Source organism: Scomber scombrus, chromosome 9, assembly GCF_963691925.1.
Source record: "Scomber scombrus chromosome 9, fScoSco1.1, whole genome shotgun sequence".
In the NCBI taxonomy this organism is placed as follows: Eukaryota; Metazoa; Chordata; class Actinopteri; order Scombriformes; family Scombridae; genus Scomber; species Scomber scombrus.
Window position 1 is genome coordinate 7,747,594 of NC_084978.1, and position 19,602 is coordinate 7,767,195.

Genomic DNA, 19,602 nt, shown 5'->3' on the forward strand with positions numbered 1-19,602 from the left:
AGCCTTTTTCAAGGGAGAATGTAGAGAGAGGTTGAGTGTGTGTCTGTCTGTCTCTCTCTGTGTGTGAGTGTGTGAGTGTTTGTGTATGTGTGTGTGTGTGTGTGTGTGTGTGTGTGTGTGTGTGTGTGTGTGTGTGTGTGTGTGTGTGTTTGTATGTGTGAGACAGACAGAAAGGGAGTGAAGGGAGGCAGAAAGAGAGATGCTACAAATAACTGGTCTCCATTCTGAACAAGGCACCCAAGTGTTAACCCGCTGCTCTGAGCGCACAGACGACACGGGTTGCATCCTAAACACTGCCCTCTTTCACTGCCCTGATTTATCCAGAACACATCTATAAAAAAACAGAATGACATTTTTTATATATCTATCTAATCTGGATCTGTGCTTCTAATGATGGCAAAGTACAAATTTAGGCTTAAACCAGATCTGTGTTTCTTTTCAGGCGCTTTACACGATAAAGTAAATGTCAAAAAGCGATATAATGTTTCCTGTGCCAAGCTAATTTTAGCTGGACAAGAAGCTTAACTTCTAACATGGAAATAAAATTGAGCTCATGGTAATCATAAATCGAGGTTAAAAAAAAGAAGTGGAATGTCTTACATCATACCTGAATTTAAAAGCCATAAATGTTACTCGACGAGGGGAAAAACTAGGTGTGGTATATGACTCTGACAATAAATCTGAACAATGTGTTAGAAGTGAAGCCAAAAATGCCATCTTTCACCTGAGAAATATTACAAAGGTCAGTCCATTTCTCTCTTTCTCTGGAGGAGACTCCTGAAAGACAAATTCCTGCACTGTTGAAGCTCACTATTATCTTAACTACAAAAGAAAAAGACAAAAGGCTCAGGTACAGCTTGCTCAGAGTGCTGCTGTTAACTTTTTTTAAACAGACTATTTTTCAAGAATACACCATGCAGTTTTTTACGTGCAGCAGACCATGTTCAGAAAATGCTTAATTATACATTTCAGACAGATCGCTCATGTCCTCCATGACCTGAGCTTATGTATCCCAAAGACTTGAAGCAGTTTCCAGGCTCTAATCAGCTCTGAAACAGATGATATATGAGCACTAAAGGATTAATAACACATCCAAAAAGACTTAAAACATTTTAGTGTTAGGTTTCAATATTTTAGTGCACTTAATCTCAGATCTTACATTGTTTGGGATTTATAATTATTTCCATCTAATTGTGAAAACATTTACTTCTATGGATGGTGCTACATAATCAAGATTGACTGATTAAAAAACATCATCAGCTAATGGAATAATCTGTGTTCAACAAATATGTCACTTTATTTCTCCTTACACGAGTTCTCTAAATTATTGCCAAACGTAGTATTTAGTATTTATCCACACAGATTCAAATGAAGCCATTAATTCACATGAATATTGTTCTAAGGCGAGACTCTATATTAAATTGTTCATGCAATAATTTGCAATATGTTTGAACCCTGAGAGCCAAATAATCCTCACTTCACACAGATAATAGCTTCAGATCGTTGTAGAGGGTGGGGGTTGGGGGTATCTTCGCGTGTGCCTGTGTGTGTGTGTCTGTGTGTGTGTGTGTGTGTGTCTGTGTGAGTGTGTGTCTCAGCACTCCCAGTGGGAGTTCCACTACTGGGTTAGCATTACATTTATATTTTAGGTATTAAACTGGCACTCTCATGAGTAGCTTACAATGACTGAGCATGTGTGTTGCTCGGGGATAACAGCAACACACACACACACACACACACACACACACACACACACAGCTATTCACAGACACTCTGCCCACTGAAGGAATCAAACTTGTAACCTCGCTGTCATGGTACGGTCCTGCTAAATGAGGGACACTCTGCTATTGGTGATGCATTACCTATTTCTGGATAATGATTTAATACAGCACTGACTGGTATCGTTACCTCACATCTTAAAACACTTGTTCAGAAACCAAAATAGAGTTTAGACATTTAGTTCAAAATAAAAAATGATGTTACAATACAATTCTTAACTATTCTATTCCTTATCCTTAACTATTTCACTTTTGAATGTCAGACTTTGACTTGTAATACAATATTTTGTACTGTCTTATTTAAAGGCAGCATGTGTGAAAAATCAGAGGGGGGGAGGGAGAGTGTCACATACACTATTTCGAGCAGCTGTTAGAGTAACATTTATAAAATAATTATAAACTTAACCTCTGCATGTGCAGGACTATTTAATTCCTTCATCCTTTCCTCATGATAACACATAGGAGATGGGATCATATACAAACAAAAGGCTAAATGCTAATTTAACATGCCAGAATTAAATCTCCCAAATCCCGCTCCTGGCAGAAGTGTGGATAGCACCATTTGGCCAGAGGCACAAATTTACTTGATGTCATTCGTGTGAGTCACTGTTTAATTCAGCTATATATGCAATAAATTTCAAATCGGAGTAGAAAATATCAACAACATGCAATAGCACAACATGCTGTCATCATATGCCCACTTGTCAGACTAAGAACACAGTGGCCCCTCTTTTACTCACATCTTTGCAAATCTCTGAGCAGGGATGGAGGCAACACCTGATCCATTTACTGCATCATTATGTAGTCTAGACTCCGTGTCATCTCTGCTGTCACACGAGCGCTGATAGTCCAAATCCATTTCTGATTTTATTGCTGTTTGAACTATAGATCGCTTTACTTAGATTGTTTTTATTTTAATATTTTATATGGTCTATGGGTGAAGCAGCATTAATCACAATGAGGGAGATACATTTTTGTCCTCGCCAAGGATGAAAATAACTCAGCAGAGGCTCTGATATAGAGAGACCGGGGGTGGGAGAGTGAGGGGAATCCCCACCATCACCCCCGGCAATTTGCACCCTGATTATATATCATTTTACTTAGGTAAAGGATTTGAATGCTTCCTCTACAACTCTTTAGTCTTTAGGATAAAGGTATTCTATTTTTTTCCACTCCTGTTACTTCCATTAAGGTAAAATCCTGTTTGAGATATAGCCTACAATTAATAAAAACAACATACAATGAGTCGACTAGATGTCACACAGAAAGAAATCAGCAATAATTCTGATTACTGATTTATTGCATAAGTAACTAAAATGTGAAAATATGCAACTTTTCTCCATTGAATATCTTTACCTTTTGAACTGTTGGTCAGACAAACTAAGTAATCTGAAAACATCATCTTAGGTTATGACATGTTTTTACACATTTTAGATTACAGGATTAATCAATCATATAATAGTAATGGATAACTACTGCTGCTCTAAATAAAACAGATTTGTCTATACTATTCATCATTTACAGTAAGAAGAGCTTTGCAATTTTCAAAATCAGTGAGTCCTCTGATGTTTTCATACCTGGCCTCACAGTTGCCTTCATAGGAGTGACTAAGCTGAATAAAAACCTTGCCAGCAGGAGAGATTTCCTTTCTTCAATCCCAAGTTTCTCCTCGGTGCATTTCTCACCTCCTAAATATGCCTCGGGGTAGGAGGGAAGAAAATCTGAGCGGTGCCTGGCATTCTAAATGCTGGAGATTAGCTGGCTATGTCAGCTTAGCATCCGCCCAGATTCAGCTCCTCTGTCGCTCTGCTCCCCTCCACCCCTCTGCCTCTGCCTCAGCAGCACCAGCAGCAGCAGCAGCAGCGTACTGCACTCTTGTTAAGTTAGCTCCCTTCCCTACTGTACTTCTAAGTGCACTCGAGCAGAGCCCATTTGGGACTGCTGGTTGCCATGGCGCCTGTTCCATCCTTCCCACAGGAATGGCACTAGAGCGAGGAGAGTTGAGTGTGTGACGGGAGATGTCAGGCCATGAGAAAGTTCAGTGCAGTCTTTTGAATCGAAAACACAGCAAGTCTAAATTTAGGAAACAGGGTGGGGCCACGTGGAGGCAGGAGGAAGATGACGTCTGCCGCATTTTCCCTTTTTAAGTGTGATTTTTTCACTGTGTTCCAAGAGGAACCCGGGTACAGTGACATAACCCCCTGGGGATCGTCAGGAATGAAGGGAATGCAGTGAAATTGTGCAGAACAGGAAAAAACTGTGTGCAGCAACTGCATGCTGGGTATTTGCATCATTAGTGTGAAACTGCTTTGCTTCCTATTCCCAGGGAAAGAAAGCACAGATGGGAGAACGCCTGGTGCTACTCAACGGGCAACTAACTCTTCCTCTGCTGGAGTCGAATCCCTTCACATGGTTTAAGTCGATAGTCTTCCACAAAAAGTCTGAGAGTCAGAGCCACAAACCACATGTTTGTTTCCATTATACAGTGCGCTGCTTGTTGTCAGTATCATCTAAACTTCTCTCCAGAGCTCGGCTGATTGGTCCGACCTCTCATTCGATTAAGTTTTTAAGAGAGTACTTTGAAAAAATGTCACAACAACAAAAGCCTTCTGTTGAAGTCAGTTGTAAATGTGTGTTGCCAGTCAGGTGCCAGAAATGAATGAAATGTAAAATATTTGTCTGTCTAGTGAGATATTGTCAACTTTCTAAATGCAGCTCATTCCACAGAGTGCCTTTAAGTAAGTTATATCTCTATTACGCTGCAAAGACAAAACTTATATAAGATAGTGTGTGTCCCACCCCTCCCCATCCCCATTGCCAAGGAAACCTCTGAAACAACTGAAGCTGCACTGGTAGTTCATTCCTTGAGACACTTTATTTATGCATATTCATGAATACTTGTGTTAATTCAGCATTTTCTAACTTTCTAACTACAGTGCAAAGGTTGACCAGCAGATCACAGTGCTCTATAAACCGCCATGTTGGTGCTATGCAGGTCTTTAAAGTCAAGTCTCTTCTTGGTTATATGACCATCAAACAACAACATGCAGTTTTAAGCATATGTGACTTTGCTATTGTATTGATTGTTTGTCTATAAGTAGTGTTGTACTGTTTATTCATTATTCTTTCACTACACAATTGACTGAAAATAAAGTATGTTTTTTTAAGAACAGCTTCTTTGGTTTCAGACAGTTGCTTAAGTGTTGCATTCATGTGTTTTCATGTGCATGTGCTGTACAGACACTAAAGTGCATGAAACATGAATAAAATCAAACACTGATGGACTTTGACAACCACAAGCAGCACAGACAAGCAAGCTTTCAAGGAGGCAGGTTCAGCACAGACAAACTATATGGGATGCTCAACAAACTACAAAACATGTATTATAGAGTGGGTAGAGCATCAGTAGGGCAACACACCAAAGCCAGGAAGCTATAAACAATACACCAACGCGTAGCAACAGTAATCTAGCAAGGGAGAGTAAAACAGCAATTAAAACACCACAGCTAGAAGAGCTCAGGGCTGGAAAGATTAGGGAAATGGGCTCGAAGCACACCCTGTTGGGAAAAGGGTGCCCTTCCCCAGGACACGAAACATAACAACACAAGAAAAACTACAACCGAGGGTCAGAACAGGGCACCAAACACAGAGAGAACACAGAGTGGATGTAACAGGGAGCACACATTTTCGGCTACTGCCGGAAGCGAGACTGCACAACAGGTTCTGAAGAAGGAGCTTGACACACAAACAGAACACAACACGGCAACAGAGCAACACTGAGCCGCCTCTGGAGCACACAGCGATCCACCGCAGCGAGGGGTAAACAAGAAAAACTGTAGCGCAGGACGCAACTCACCGTGTGGTACCCCCGGGCTATGGGTGGCTTTCCGGTGGGATACGGATCCACGGTGTCGATGATTGTCTGCCTCTCCCCTTTCTGGTTGATCTTCCGAAAGCGCCGACGGGACTGTCTGTGCGAGGCTTGCCGCTGGAAGTACTCCTCATTTTCATCCATATAGTCCACCTGGAAACGACAGGGAGGGAGGGACACAAGAGAAGAGGGGGGGAGTGACTGTCTTAGTCTTCATTCGTGCCTTTCCCCACTCACCCCCGCTCCTCCCCCAAAAAAACACTCACACACTCAGCTTCATCAACCCCACCTTTCTATACTCAATCTCCCTATTCCTCCGCCTCCTCCCTGCCTACCGCCCCTCTCGTTGCGTAAAAATAGAAGTGTGTGTGGGCTGCACACCTACGTCAAAGGGTGCTCACAACACACAAAAAAGAGAGACACGGGGATGAAGAAACAGAGGGGATGAGTGAGGAAGGAGGGAGATGAAGAAGAACGATGGGGAATAGATTTGACTGACAAACTGAGATAAACAGAGATGGAGCCAGAAGAAGACAACCTCAACGTTCTGTCTCTGTTAAACATATTAACTGCAATGAAATTACAAGTTCAAACAAGATAAAATCCATGTTTCCATTTTAATGGACTGGGAGGAAGGAGGAAAAAAAAAATCCACGTGGAAACTGGCACATACTGTAATGCCACTTCAGCAGAGCACTCAGTGAAGTCATATTATACAGTTTTCTGAGGTATTTCTGGCTAAATACTACTTAAACCGTACAGCTCTGTTGCCTGGTGGCTTTGGGTCATGATGGAATGACATATTTAAGGTTTTTTTTTCTTTCTTTTCTTTTCATTTTTTTCTTCTCCCCATCTCGCTTACTACTTTCACTGCGGCTTCACATTTCACAGCGCTCAGCCTTTGGGATTACACCACTAAAATCTCTCACTCTGCCGTACCAGCTGCTGCCATGACAACGGTAGGGGAGCTGTGCGAGAGAGTGAGAGCGTAAGTGTGATTGTGTGTCTAATTGCAAATCTCTGAACAACGTGTGCATGCATGTGTTTGTACAGTACAGACACATGAGAGGCTTATTTTTCCTGTTTTTTTTTTTCTTCCCTTTTCTCTTTTTTTTTCTTTGGACGTGTTAAGTTTCTGTGCTTGTGCATTAAACTGCAGGTCTGCACGTTTCTGTTTATTCACCAAACTTAAACTAAGACAGTTTTATCATGCATCTATACTCCAGCAGCACAGAATCCTCCTCAGTAATTATAGGGCAGGTTGGCACCTATAATAGTAAAGGGGGGGGGGGGGGGGGGGTATGCATCTGATAGAAGCTCAGTTAACACACATTCACATTCAAGGAGACACAGCAATTACAGCATGTGAAAGGGAGATTACTGAGATATTCTGTGACTGCATCAGTGCCAGCTAGTTGCTATTTGATACTGACAAGAGGGTGGTTACGTTTGATGTCTTCCTTTACAAGATGGCAAATAATTAGGGGTGCAACGATTCACACACACGGATCGGAAGCTTGTTGTAAAGTTAAAGATGCGACTAAATCGATACGCAGACTGCTGGATCCATCTAAAATGTACAATAAACCATTGATAGCCTGGATCTAAAGTTACGAATTGGTTTACTGAAGCTTTGCTGCTAATTCTACTTTATTTTAGCTGCTGCAGTAGACTCAGTGACCCAACTTTACAACACGTTACTTTCAAAATAATAATGGCTGACTCTCATTTGATAATAAATCTGCACAGTTGTCCTCGTGTTAACCTTTTAAACAGAGTAAAATATTAGTGCTGCTTGTCACTGTGCAATCTGGGTCAACCGTGGATGTGAGTTGTGCACGCTCAAGTTTAAACAGCTTAAGGTTCCGCTTGAGTCCGGCAAAATCATTTGTACAAACTACTTATGACATTATAAAATGAGAAAATGGATGCTGCTGTGTATTAAAATGTATCATCCCTGACTCGTGTCGTAGCCCACGCACCTACACAGACTACAGTCTTATGGGGGAGAGACACACACCCCTTCAAAGGATGGATTTGTACATGCCATAAAAGGTGGAGAGTGTGTTTGTGTGTAGATGCACAGACAGGCGTGCATGATTTTTAAAACCTATTCAAAATTGGCATCTTAGCGCTACCTAAATGGACACATTGGCTTCATTTACAACATAGTGTGCAGTTTTGTTGGCTGGAGTTGTGGTAGTCAAAATATTTGCACAGCTTTGTTCTCTCTTCCCCTCAAAACACAACACTGTGTATGTGAATGCTGTGATGTGAGTCTCCCCTGTGTGCGTGTGCGTGTGCGTGTGCATGTGCAGTCTGTCCTTCTGCCAGGTCTCCATGGTGACGGAGGTCGCGTGACTCCGGTCCTATTCTGTTCTGGTGGCACCTGGAAACTGCTCTTCATCCTATTCATCCCAGTCTTCATATATAATTTTGTTATCCTGTTCAATGCTGTATTCTGTAATTTCAGTTCTATTGTGTATGCACATATATTTCACACCTGTCCGTCCTGGTAGAGTACTCTCTCCTCTGTTGCTCTTTCTGAGGTTTCTTTCATTTTTCCCCGTTAAAGGGCTTTTAGGGAGTTTTTACTTATTCGTTTGAATCAAATGGTCTAAAGACAAAGGATATAGTATTACTATACAGACTGTAAAACCCCCTCAGGTAAATTTGTGATATTGGTCAAAGACATATTTGACCTCATTTGATGCAACTGGTCAACAACAAAATATGAATTGTTATTCATCTGTGTCCTGTGGTCTGTGTTTTCTCAGTTCCTACTTTTGCATAACCATGTTCCTCTTTCCTCAGTAATAGGTGCTGTTTACTTAAAGGGGCACTCCACCATTTTTACACATGAAATATGTGTTCATTGTTAAAAGGGTTTTCATCTCACTCATCATGAGGAGTACTACTGAGAATATAAACCTGATGGTCAAAATGTGTGTGTTACAACTGGACATGTGGAGTTTTGAAGATGTGGGCATCTACCAGGCAGGAAGGGCGTCAAATAAAATATGCTGTTAAGTTGCATTATGGGAAATGTAGGATCCAGTGTTTTTTAGAGTTTAATGAAGTAAAAAAAAATGCCATGTTTCTTCCCCTGTCTTGTATGTCTTCAAGGGTTCATATCAATAATTTGGGTACTCAAGTCTAATCAAAGTCACTGGTCTGAGGTATAGAGTGATGTCCGCCCAGTTCATCAGGGAGCAGTTATGATAACAGATTTTATCTCCAGGGTTTATTTATATGACACTATGCCCTCCCTAATGGTGGGTGATCCTCACCTTAAATTGAGGACAAGTGGCATTATTCATTGTTTCAAATGAAAAAAAGATCTTCAATTTAAAGTGCAATCCAGTGATTTAGATTCAACTTTCTGGCCCTCCTGTCACATTAACCTGTCATTTTCCTCCTATTTGATGAAGTGTTATCAAATGAGCCAACCTGAAGTTGCAGTGAGTATACCGTACACCAATTTACTCGCAGCGATACTGCCAACAGCTGTTTGATTTTGTACAAGGTCGATTTTGTTTCACAGAGGAATATTGTCACCCGAATAACATCAGGCTATAGAGGGCTTCAGTTCAACAGATGCTAGTATGGTGTTGCTACCTCTGCTTCTGTGTCCCATTGAGAAAGGAATGATTTCTTTTTAACTACTTTTTCTGCAAGCCAACATTTGATTTGCCATAAAACTGGGTCAGAGTTTCTACCAGCCTTGGATGCTAAAAACTACATACACACACACACACACACACTGGAAGGATTCCAGCAAACGCACAGTTAATACAGCTGTGATGAAATGCCGATAGAAGGCACTTACACATATTAATAAAAAAAAAACCCATCACAAGCAAACTCTCTGGAGTGTTCATTTCAAATTATATCCATACTCTGATGTAGGTAATGTGCATTTGGTGATTCACATGGGTGTAGCTCCCTAATTATACATGATGTAATTACAAAATCAATATTGGTGATAATTTTCCAGTATGCTTACAGCAACAACTGATTAAGTCTAAATACATTTTAGATTTAGTCTTTGGGATCCGAAGTACTGATGGTTTCTCTTGAAGCCTAAATCAGGGATTGATTTATTAATGATCTGCAGTGACAGTTGAATGAAACATATTACTTAGAAAACTTGAGTATGTGCTCTGCTTCTGTATCCTGTTGTTATACTCGGTTTTTCCATTTGGGTACAAAAGGGAAACGTTTTTCATATTAAAAATTAAGATTGTATTCTTTGTATGTTTGATGCTGTTTGAGTTTGTGTTTGTGTGTGTGTGTGTGTGTGTGTGTGTGTGTGTGTGTGTGTGTGTGTGTGTGTGTGTGTGTGTGCGTGTGTGTGCGTGTGTGTGCGTGTGTGAGGTAATAATGCCTTGACACCTGTGTGCTAAAAGTGTGAAAAATGGGACTCACCACAATCATCTCTGATGGTTCCAGGACGATGCACTCACATCCACGTCGCAGGCTGCCTGCCGACCGCTTCCCAAAACTAAAAAGAATAAAAATAAAATGATGAAAAATCAAGAAATCAGCGTTTACTTGAGACAGCTTAGTTCATGTTGTTTGCCCCAATCAGTCTCCATACAATCTGTAAGTCTACGACTGTGATATATTTCTTTTGAGTTTCAGCTCTCTGACAGCCAAGAGGCACATGAAGACTCAGAGTCTATAGGCGCCTCTCTGCCCAACATTTTAAATATTCAGTATGGAATTTCTGTATAAAATGTGAAACAGAGCTGCCTTGAATGGACAGTTCTTCCTTTCAGCTGTGACCACTCCCACCTGAAGGGAAACACCCGCTTCTGGAAAAAGTTCACTTTCATGACGTCACAATTTGTACAGTATGCCTCGTTATCCCTAATGAGGAATGAGGAGGGAACGAGGGAATATTAAAAGCAACGGAGACCAAAATGTCTCAGAGAGCGGCAGCAGCCATGGAAATTCTTAGCATGAGGAGATCCAACTTGCGGGTTAAGTGAAGAATGCCGTCTTTGTCCAGCGTCCGACCTCAATGCAGTGACACAAGACCCTCTTTGTTTGTTATTTTTAACATCTTGCGATTCAGAATGTGACCCACATCTTGTTGGTTTGCTGATAGTTTTGTAAGATAAACTCAAGTGACTCAAAAAGCGCGCAGTGCTGTGGAGTTTGTGTGCCTTGTTGTTCTGCATTATTCAATGTGACGAGCTGGGATTTTATAACAGGAAATGAGATGCATCTCTTTAAATTTTCATTAAAGTTAAGATGGCATGTAAGTTCATAACATTCATATGTGTTCATAATTTTTAGAACCACTTGGTTAACAGAGTAGTGGATTGACAGAAAATCATCTTTTTATGTTATTTCTTGAAATGTTCCAATTTTTTTTGTATTATTTTTCTATATTATTTCATATATTTATACTTTTAAAAATATTTTAAATCTGATCTGATTTATTTTAGTGCAGCAACAATCGATATTTGAGTTGTCTTTTGAAGCAAAAATATCAAACATCTGCTGATTTGAGTTTTTAAAATACAAGCATTAGCAGCTTGTCTTTGTAATATGTGTGGGTTAATTACATTTTTTGGGATTTTGGACTATTGGTCGGACAAAACAATCAAATTAAGAACATCATTTGAGCTCTGGGAGGTTATGATTGATGTATTTCACTACTTTTTGCCATTTCCTATACTAAAACAATTAATCAATTCAAGAAAATCATGTAGATTAAAGGATAATAAGGGTAATGCAACACATCTTTGTATCAAACAGGCATTAAGCCAATTCTTCTCGGACCACACTTGTATGACTGAGTAACTCTGGATGAAGAAAGTTCTCCTTAGCGCTCTCAGATGAAGTGAGCGGTGAGTAACGGTGTGGCTACCTACACTGAGGCTGTGGAGGTGGCAGCTTTCATCAATCACGCCGGCAGGTGCTGACGCCTGGCACAGCGTGGTCTAAATGCTTCACAGCCCTGGGCCTGTAGCTACATGTTGTTGTGCACAACTTGGTCAGGGTGGAAAATAAATACCAGCTAACTGCAAAGAGCTGATCAATTTTGGCTGAAGCTTGTGAGATTTTCTACCTGCCACTCTGGCAAATAGCAAATAATGATTTTTGTGGTGCGTTTGGTTTTCTAAAAGTCAGTTTAGCTGGCTTTGCTTTTCTCTTTCTGCCTCCTCTCACAGACAAGCCTTTGTTAGGTTTTGTGTTTTTTGCTCTTTTGTCAGCTGTTCTGTTGTTTCTATGCCAGTGCTGCAATTTTACATGGCTAATTCGTCAACTTTCTGATAGCTTTTGTTTTTCTAATAACTCCACCCGATTCCTGGTTAACTGCTGAGAGGCATAAACTGGAATCAAAGACAACATGACTGACTGGCCGGACAACATCGAGCTGCGTGAATAAAGGCAGCGAGGGGGTTAATGCTGATGGTTGCTCTTTGCTTTGCTTGAGCTTCGGTTTAATGCGTTTTAGCTCTGCTTGTATCCCCGATGTACACAAGCCTGAATTCCACCACAGGGCCAAACACAGCCACAGTATGGAGAGCTTACTCAGTATTTTCGCTCACGTTCTCACAAGAAGACAAGTGCTAGTTCTTTTGCAACTTATTTCCAGCAGAGATGATTTGTCAGCTGGGCAGCAGCTTCAGAGAAACGAACGAGTGCTTTTGATCTGGTTTTACAGACATTTGGAGTCGGTACCAACCCTGATCCTGTTGAGCCTCTCTTGGCTCGCCACACTGTGGAAAAGCGAGTAGTGATTCCACCCAGTACCCATTACAAAACACGTTAGGCCACTGAACGCAAACACCAAAGTGACATGTTCAATCATGTTCCACCATTACATTCCTGACATTAGTAATCCAGGCCTCCATTTCACAGGAGGCAAATGCCACTAGCAATGTGAGATATTAAAGAAGGGATAATGGAAGTGGAGAGTGAGAGGGTGGGGGGTTTCTAACACAAAAGTGTCTTGTTTGGAGATTAAAAGCCTCCACTACTTAATGACTAGTCCTGAACAAATAAATAAGTACCAGACCTGATGTGTGGGTAAATGTATATCAGGCAAAAAGTGTAATTAAAACAAACATCAGATTCTCCCAATGGATGCTTGGTTAGGTTGAGGTGACCCATGCAAATATTTGTTTTTAGTAGCCCTACTAATGATGCCGTAGTGTGTGCACAATATACTCACTATGAATAATTCAGCAATGGAATAATGTAGCTTTACAATTTGATGTAACTGGTAAATGGACTGCATTCATATAGTGTAGAGCACTATATAGTGTAGAGCACTATATGAATACATCCAAACATGCAAACAAACACACACACACACCTACATAATCTAATCTGTACTCCTGCACTCAAATCATATCATCACATACATCATCATAGCTGCTTCAAGTTATCTCATGTATCTTCTATGTCACTCTTCTTTGTCACACTATTTCACTTGACTTTATCGTCTCTTGGCGGGGAATTTTAATAAGCAGTGAGAACACGTTGAAATACTGAGAACAATGCATAAAGAGGAGAAGCATATCGTCTGAAATAGTCCCTAAAACACACAAAAAAGCCCCAAACAGATGGGAACTTTTAAACTGGAAACATTTCAAGACATTTTTGTGTAACTGTTGCATTTTATCTTTGACAGCATACTGCTATGATAATGTTATATATTGTAAATAACCAGTTTAAGACTTGTAAGTAGTATCAACATCCAACCCACAATTATGACTGGCAATTTTTTTCTGAAGGTTTCATCTATTCAACTTGGCACTTAACAATACAGAAGTGGCTAAAAACAAAGCAAACAGGATGTCACACATCAGCTGTCTGTCGATTACAGAAGTGAAACCCGAATTTAATGAATATCCTCATTACTGCCGACTGTGCAATCTTACAAAAGCTGTCAGATGACTTGAGCACTTCAAAGTCGTAAACATGTAAATTTCAACCATCGACACCAAATGACTGAGTCTTAAAGGTTGATTCTGACGATCCCCTTTACACCTGACTTAGTATAACACTTCCTTGAGGAGGCGATGGAAACACTATTTAAAGCTTTAAACCAAGAGAGGAAAGAAAACTAAAAAAGTGATGCAGTTTTTAATGAAAAATTCATAGTAAATGGTGGTGGAGAATTATGTGGAGCTCTTTGGTGGCACCATAATCGAGCTTGACTTAGTGTTAAATCAACATTTTGTGTGTTACCAACCACTTTCCGGGAAAAAAAGTTCCCACATTTGTTTCAGTTGTTGTTTCAGACAGGCAGCCAGTATCTCTTTTTTAAAATTAAACCCTGACTTTCTCTCTCACTTGACTGACTGACATCTTTCCTGCCTCGGCAGCCTCGCATTTCCCCCCGTTACACAACAAGCTTGGGTGTCTGGAATGTCATTCCACATGCATCACCGGCCTTTCACTTTGTGAGCCCGGCAGCCCACCACCAAAGCCTCAGATCCATTCTGCCGTCTGACTGAACCGGTGCACTCCCTAATCTGCACCCTGGTCTGAGAAGGTGGAGGAGGACATGGGTGGGTGTTGGAGGGGGGTGTCTCCTCTCTCTGTTAAGCCGTTTGACTGAGCGAGTGGTGAGAGGGCACACTGGCTTTTTTAACCCAACAGACCCCTAAGAAAGATTAAACTCCCTGGTTATGCAAGACTTTAGACCCGGCAGAGAGAATGAGAGGTCAGAGTAGGAGGAGGGAGGAGAGTCTCAGGAGTGATTGGCCATGACTGTTAAGTCAATGAAAACAGCATCCAGGATTGAAGGGGTTTACCAACATCCTCTCAGAGCTGCAGCTGACCATCTAACCACCTCTCACCTTGCAAACATAAACAGAATTCCTCGGAGTAACAGCGTGGCTGAACCGCACACATAAGCCGAACCTTTGCCCCGCCACTTCTGAAATAGAAGCTGACACTGCAGCCGAGAATGTGCGATTGACTCGTGACTTTTGCTTCCCAAAATACAACTTCACTGACATTGTAATGGCAAAGAGAAAAGGGCAGTGAAGTAGAGAGCTTAGTGGGGATAAAAAAAAAAAAGACTGGGCTAGCTGTTTAAAACTTTTCCAAGACGTGTCAATCAATCTTTGCTGCTAGCTATCATCCGTTTCTAACACATTCCCCCCACAGCAGGGACTGCATCTTTGTTTTGGTTTCAAAGCTGCCAAACTCGTGTCTTACCCTCCCAAATATGGAGAACACACACCCCTTTTACTGGCAGCACACTGTGCACACTGACAAATCCAAAATAACATCAAAGTCAAGTTTCACATTCCAGACTTGAAGGTTTTACTGCAACCAGCTCCCGGCTTGGAGACGAGTCAGATTTTTAAATTACAACCAAAACACTAAAGTTTTTTAGGCAGTGCTTTAGTGAGTCATACACAGGAGTCAAGCGCTCATGGTTGTCTGGAAACTTACCCCCGGCACTCCAAACTCCTCCCAGAGTGACACTGCCACCTGATGAGATAAGAGGATCCCCCCTCTTCTAAAATATCTGTCCAACGTTAGTCCACAGTAAGTCCAACAAGCGAGTCCCGATACTTTGGTGTGACTGCGGCATTATCGTCCTGCGTGCACTCCGGTGCTGCTGTCTGAGATTTGTGTGTGAGAATAGGGAGTGTGTGGCTCTGAAAGTGTGTTTGGATCAGCCTCTGTCCAATGGCTCTGCCCCCTTTCTCTCTCTCTATCTCTCTCTCTCTCTTTCTCTCTCTCTGTGTAATGTGGTGCGTTGACTACAGCCAGCATACCAGCGTACGATTCACTTCCTGCTACAGAGTTATAAGTGAGCGAGAGGGCGGAGGGCGTGTTTGTATTTGCATGCGTGCGGCTGGTGTGGACCAGTTTTTATATTCCCTCTTTTGGTACATATTACTCATGAACTCTGTGACAACACTGTAAAATCAACTCACAGTAAATGTAATTAAATAATTTCATCTTTTACTATTAACTCAGAGAAAAAAGATAAATTTCATACATGTCAAAAGATCACTTTAAAACCTGTTTCTTTTCTGTTCTTAGAAATAAATCAAAAATATAAATATTGACAGAGGAAGTAATAAGAAGGATAAATGTATTTAGGACATGGTGCTACAGGAAAATGCTCAAGATCAGCTGGATTAATACTGAATGTGTTTTGGAGGTGGTAGGAGAAAACAGTGCTGATCGATGATTGGAAACGAGACTGGATACTAATTTACATAAGAATCTGTGACGTCTGATTGTAAACATTCAAAACTGGTCCGTTCACATTGAAAACAGCTCAGCGCAACCATACACAGATGACTCACTGCTTCTGCTTTAATATATTAAGCCCAGTTCAGATTCACGATGAGACAAGATGTAACTTGGAACTGCTTTTTTGCAATTTGCTGGTCTGCAAAACTCATGAGACGGTGTATTGATGGTGTATTGACTCTGTGCTAGCGTTCTAGCTGACAGCTTTTGTTGTAGCTGGATATAATTTGTAGTGTCTTATTAACATATGAGGAAGTTACTTACTACAATTTCATTTCTAGTATTGATGACATGATACTTGCATCAGACAGTTGTAGCCTGTCTATGCATATTGTATCTTTCCCTATTAAATAAGCTTTTCCTCCGTCCGAAATGCTGCCGTTACGATCAGCTGATAGTTAGCTGACGTGACCAACAGGCTTTGCTACGTGTTGATTGGCTGTTGAAACAGGTAAGCGTGCATTATGTTCTAAAACCAGCCACTGGCAACTTGACAAGCTGAGTCACAGGCAACACCACCAGCCAGCGTCATTCGAGCTGAGACATGTTCAACACCGATGCAACGTTTCCCTCCAACTTTCTAAAACTGTTTTGTCTCGCTGTGAATGTTCGAGCCGAACTGGGCCAAAGTTTGACTTTGCAGGACAGTGGAAGGTTGATGACGAGGGTTTTTTTTGGGAAAGAATGATTGAAGGGAAACATGTTGCAAGCCAAACTACAGCACAGATGATTGATTGGTCAGTTTCAGAGTTTGTCAACTTTAATTTTCTAGTTATCACAATCAGATGATATTAAAGAATAAGTAAGAAAAGTATTAGACATTTAAAACATGGTACATTCTGTGTTTTATCTGAACCCAGCCTCGTTACTGAGCTGATTTTCAGAAGTCAGATAGTCTTGAAATTTCAAAACCACGAGGCAGTTATTATCAGGAAACAATTTAACAGGTTGTACACTGAAGCCTGTAAATATCAGTGTTTCAGAGGTAGTCTACAAATCAGCGAATGGATTTATTACTTTGGTTCTGACACTTCTGTGAACTGCTGTTGGCCAAAACCAGAAGTTATTCTGAAATATGTTCCTCTAATAAAAAGGAAAACAATTCTCATAGCTTGCACCAGTTTTGAAATGTGACACTTGATTGTAAACATGTTTCAACATCTAAAAAGGGTTCATAAAACTTACACCGCATGAATAATCACATCAAATTGAATCCAAGGAGCAATATTCTTAAAATGTGAAGTTAAAGTGTTGTTTTTTAGTCACAACGGGACTGAAAATCAGCTCAAGCTTTTTGAGCATGTTAGTGTCCACTTCAGCAGAAAATATATGAGCAACACCTAGAAAAGATGAGTAAGATTTATATTTGCGCAATTAGAGAATAAGCTATCGTCTACAGTTTGTCATCAACAGTCACAGATGAGTCTGTCTAGGCTGCTGCAGGCTAATAAGACATGATTTGACCTCTACTGACCTTTTTTTTCCCCTGCCGTTCACACGTACAAAAGCGATGAGGCCGACATTTCTCTGCTTACTTAAACCCCTGGCTGCTGATATGAGCTGATTCAGTTAGGAGTTGTGGTTTTGGTTACCCAATATGAGGGCTGATGGTCAGGAAGCTGTTCTCTGAATGACCGGAGGTAAAGTCCTGACAGCAGTCAACTGATCAAGATAATAAATGTGTGCAAAGCCATCAAGCATGGGAAGTGAAACCAGCACGAGGTTAATAAAGTGTACATGTTTTGCAAGTTAAGAGTTTCATATGATGGTATATATTGAAACTGTAACTGAAACATTTTCATTACACAATATTTTAAAATAGAGATCCTTCCAAAATGCTTACATGTACATTTTAAGACAGCTGTTATTTTCATACCTCGCCAAATTTGAAGGGCCTCGGTAATTAGAAAATGATTAAAATTATGTCCAATTGTTCCTTTTTTAAGTTTCACATTGGCAGAAAGTTGTGAGTGGCATCATTGACACTTTATTTAGAAATGATTTGTTTCAAAAACAACATTCTGAAGGAAAATTCAACTCTCCCACTGCCAAGCCTGTGTCAAATGTTAAGAGGATCTTAAAAATTAGACAAACTAAGAATGGATGCATTTCCTTTAATTAAATGTTTTAAGCATACAGGTTTTACATCTATGTCACCCACTTATTAAGATGAATGTAACTGGGTTGTATCTGATTTCACACTGGCCTCTGGGTTAAACAAGGCACATGGCTCCAGCTTCTTCACTTAATGACTGAGTCATTCATCTTCCCTTGGATCACATCTCACTACAGCTACCAGAGACGAGGTGAGGGAAGGGGAGAGAGAGAGACAGACAGAGAGAGAGTGAAGCACTGAGAGAATGATAGAGGCATATCAGGTTTTCAACCTTGCTGCCAGTGTAGATATGAACAGCCATTTCTGGGTAGGGCCTGTCTGAAACCCAATTCCACCACATCTTTAAAAGCTTCAGGAAGTCCCGCTGGACTCTATTCAGTTCCTCATGTCACAACCAATTTCCCCTCAGAGCCATTTTGCACTCACTATTTCTCCTCTTTATAGACTAGGTGATGCAGTGTGGATGTGTTTGGTTTGTCTTTATCACAATGCCAATTTAAAAAATGTAGCTTAATGAAAGAAGGAAGGAAACAAATGTCCAACAAATATTGTAAAATGAAATCGACATCTATAATAATTTTGAAAAGATACAACAGTGGCTCAGACCTCAACACCAACCACTGAATCTTAAAGTCTGAATAAGGAAAGATTCAAACAAAATCAACGTCACTTTTCATGACAGCACTTGTGAAATCATTGAAGCAAAAAGCCTGACAGTTATTTATTTTGACGTCAGGCGGCTTCCAGTTAAACTGACGCCGTCATCTGTCAAGTAACACACTGTTGATTTCACATTTACTTACTGTAACTAGGAAGTTATCTGGTAGTGTTACTTTGAATACAGTCATATCATTTCTGACATGAAAAACAATTTTATTATTCTCTTTTCTCACTCTTGAGTTGATAAAGTTCTGAGGGACTTTCATGACCCAGAAGTCCTTGAAACCTTGAATCAAAATGTGTCGCTCTGAATGTGTCATTTAAAAAGAAAAGGCCTCCTTGTCACTCTGGGAATCGGTCTTGCTTCATTCCCCACATTTTTTTTTTCAAATAGCAGCCTTAGTCAAAACCCTGTGGTGATTTCAACAATAAATAAACCATATGTATCCAAATTCAATTACAATTTTCAATAAATAAATTATGACAAGTACAACTTGGCCAATATTCAATCAGTATTGCATCATTACAATGTGGGCAGTATATGCAAATGAACAATGTTTAACTTCCCTCTATGTTGCCTGCACCCACCTAGAGCTCCCCCGCTGATTTGCTGGCGAAAGTCTGCTGGGTGATGCAAAACTTAAATACATTGTCATATTCAAAGCAGAGCAATTTCCCCTTAAGGCCTAAGATGAGCCAATCAATCAGCCCACAGACCACAATCTGTAACTGGTCATACTGGGAATAATCAGGACTACCTTTTTAGAGGCGTAACACGAGAGAGAAACATGTACTGATGTATTTAAATAGTTGATGTTATATATATATATATATATATATATATATATATATATATATATATATATATATATATATATATATATATATATATATCATTAACCTAGCTCTTCTATAATGTGTTTTGGCTG

The 19,602-nt window shown here is 40.4% G+C and overlaps 1 protein-coding gene across 6 annotated transcripts in view; it reads right to left on the reverse strand.

Moving 5' to 3' along the window:
* Positions 1-19,602, reverse strand: part of rapgef2b (Rap guanine nucleotide exchange factor 2b) — a 109,579-nt gene that overhangs the window by 46,696 nt on the left and 43,281 nt on the right. For 5 of the 6 annotated variants that reach the window (XM_062425088.1, XM_062425086.1, XM_062425089.1 and 2 more), the window contains exons 5-6: positions 10,078-10,153; positions 5,635-5,802 (exon numbers count right to left, since the gene is read on the reverse strand). In XM_062425088.1, the coding sequence (XP_062281072.1) occupies positions 5,635-5,802; positions 10,078-10,153 (244 nt within the window). Of the gene's footprint in view, positions 1-5,634; positions 5,803-10,077; positions 10,154-15,081; positions 15,255-19,602 lie in introns of those variants that run through there. The other variant, XM_062425090.1, reaches the window with a different exon arrangement.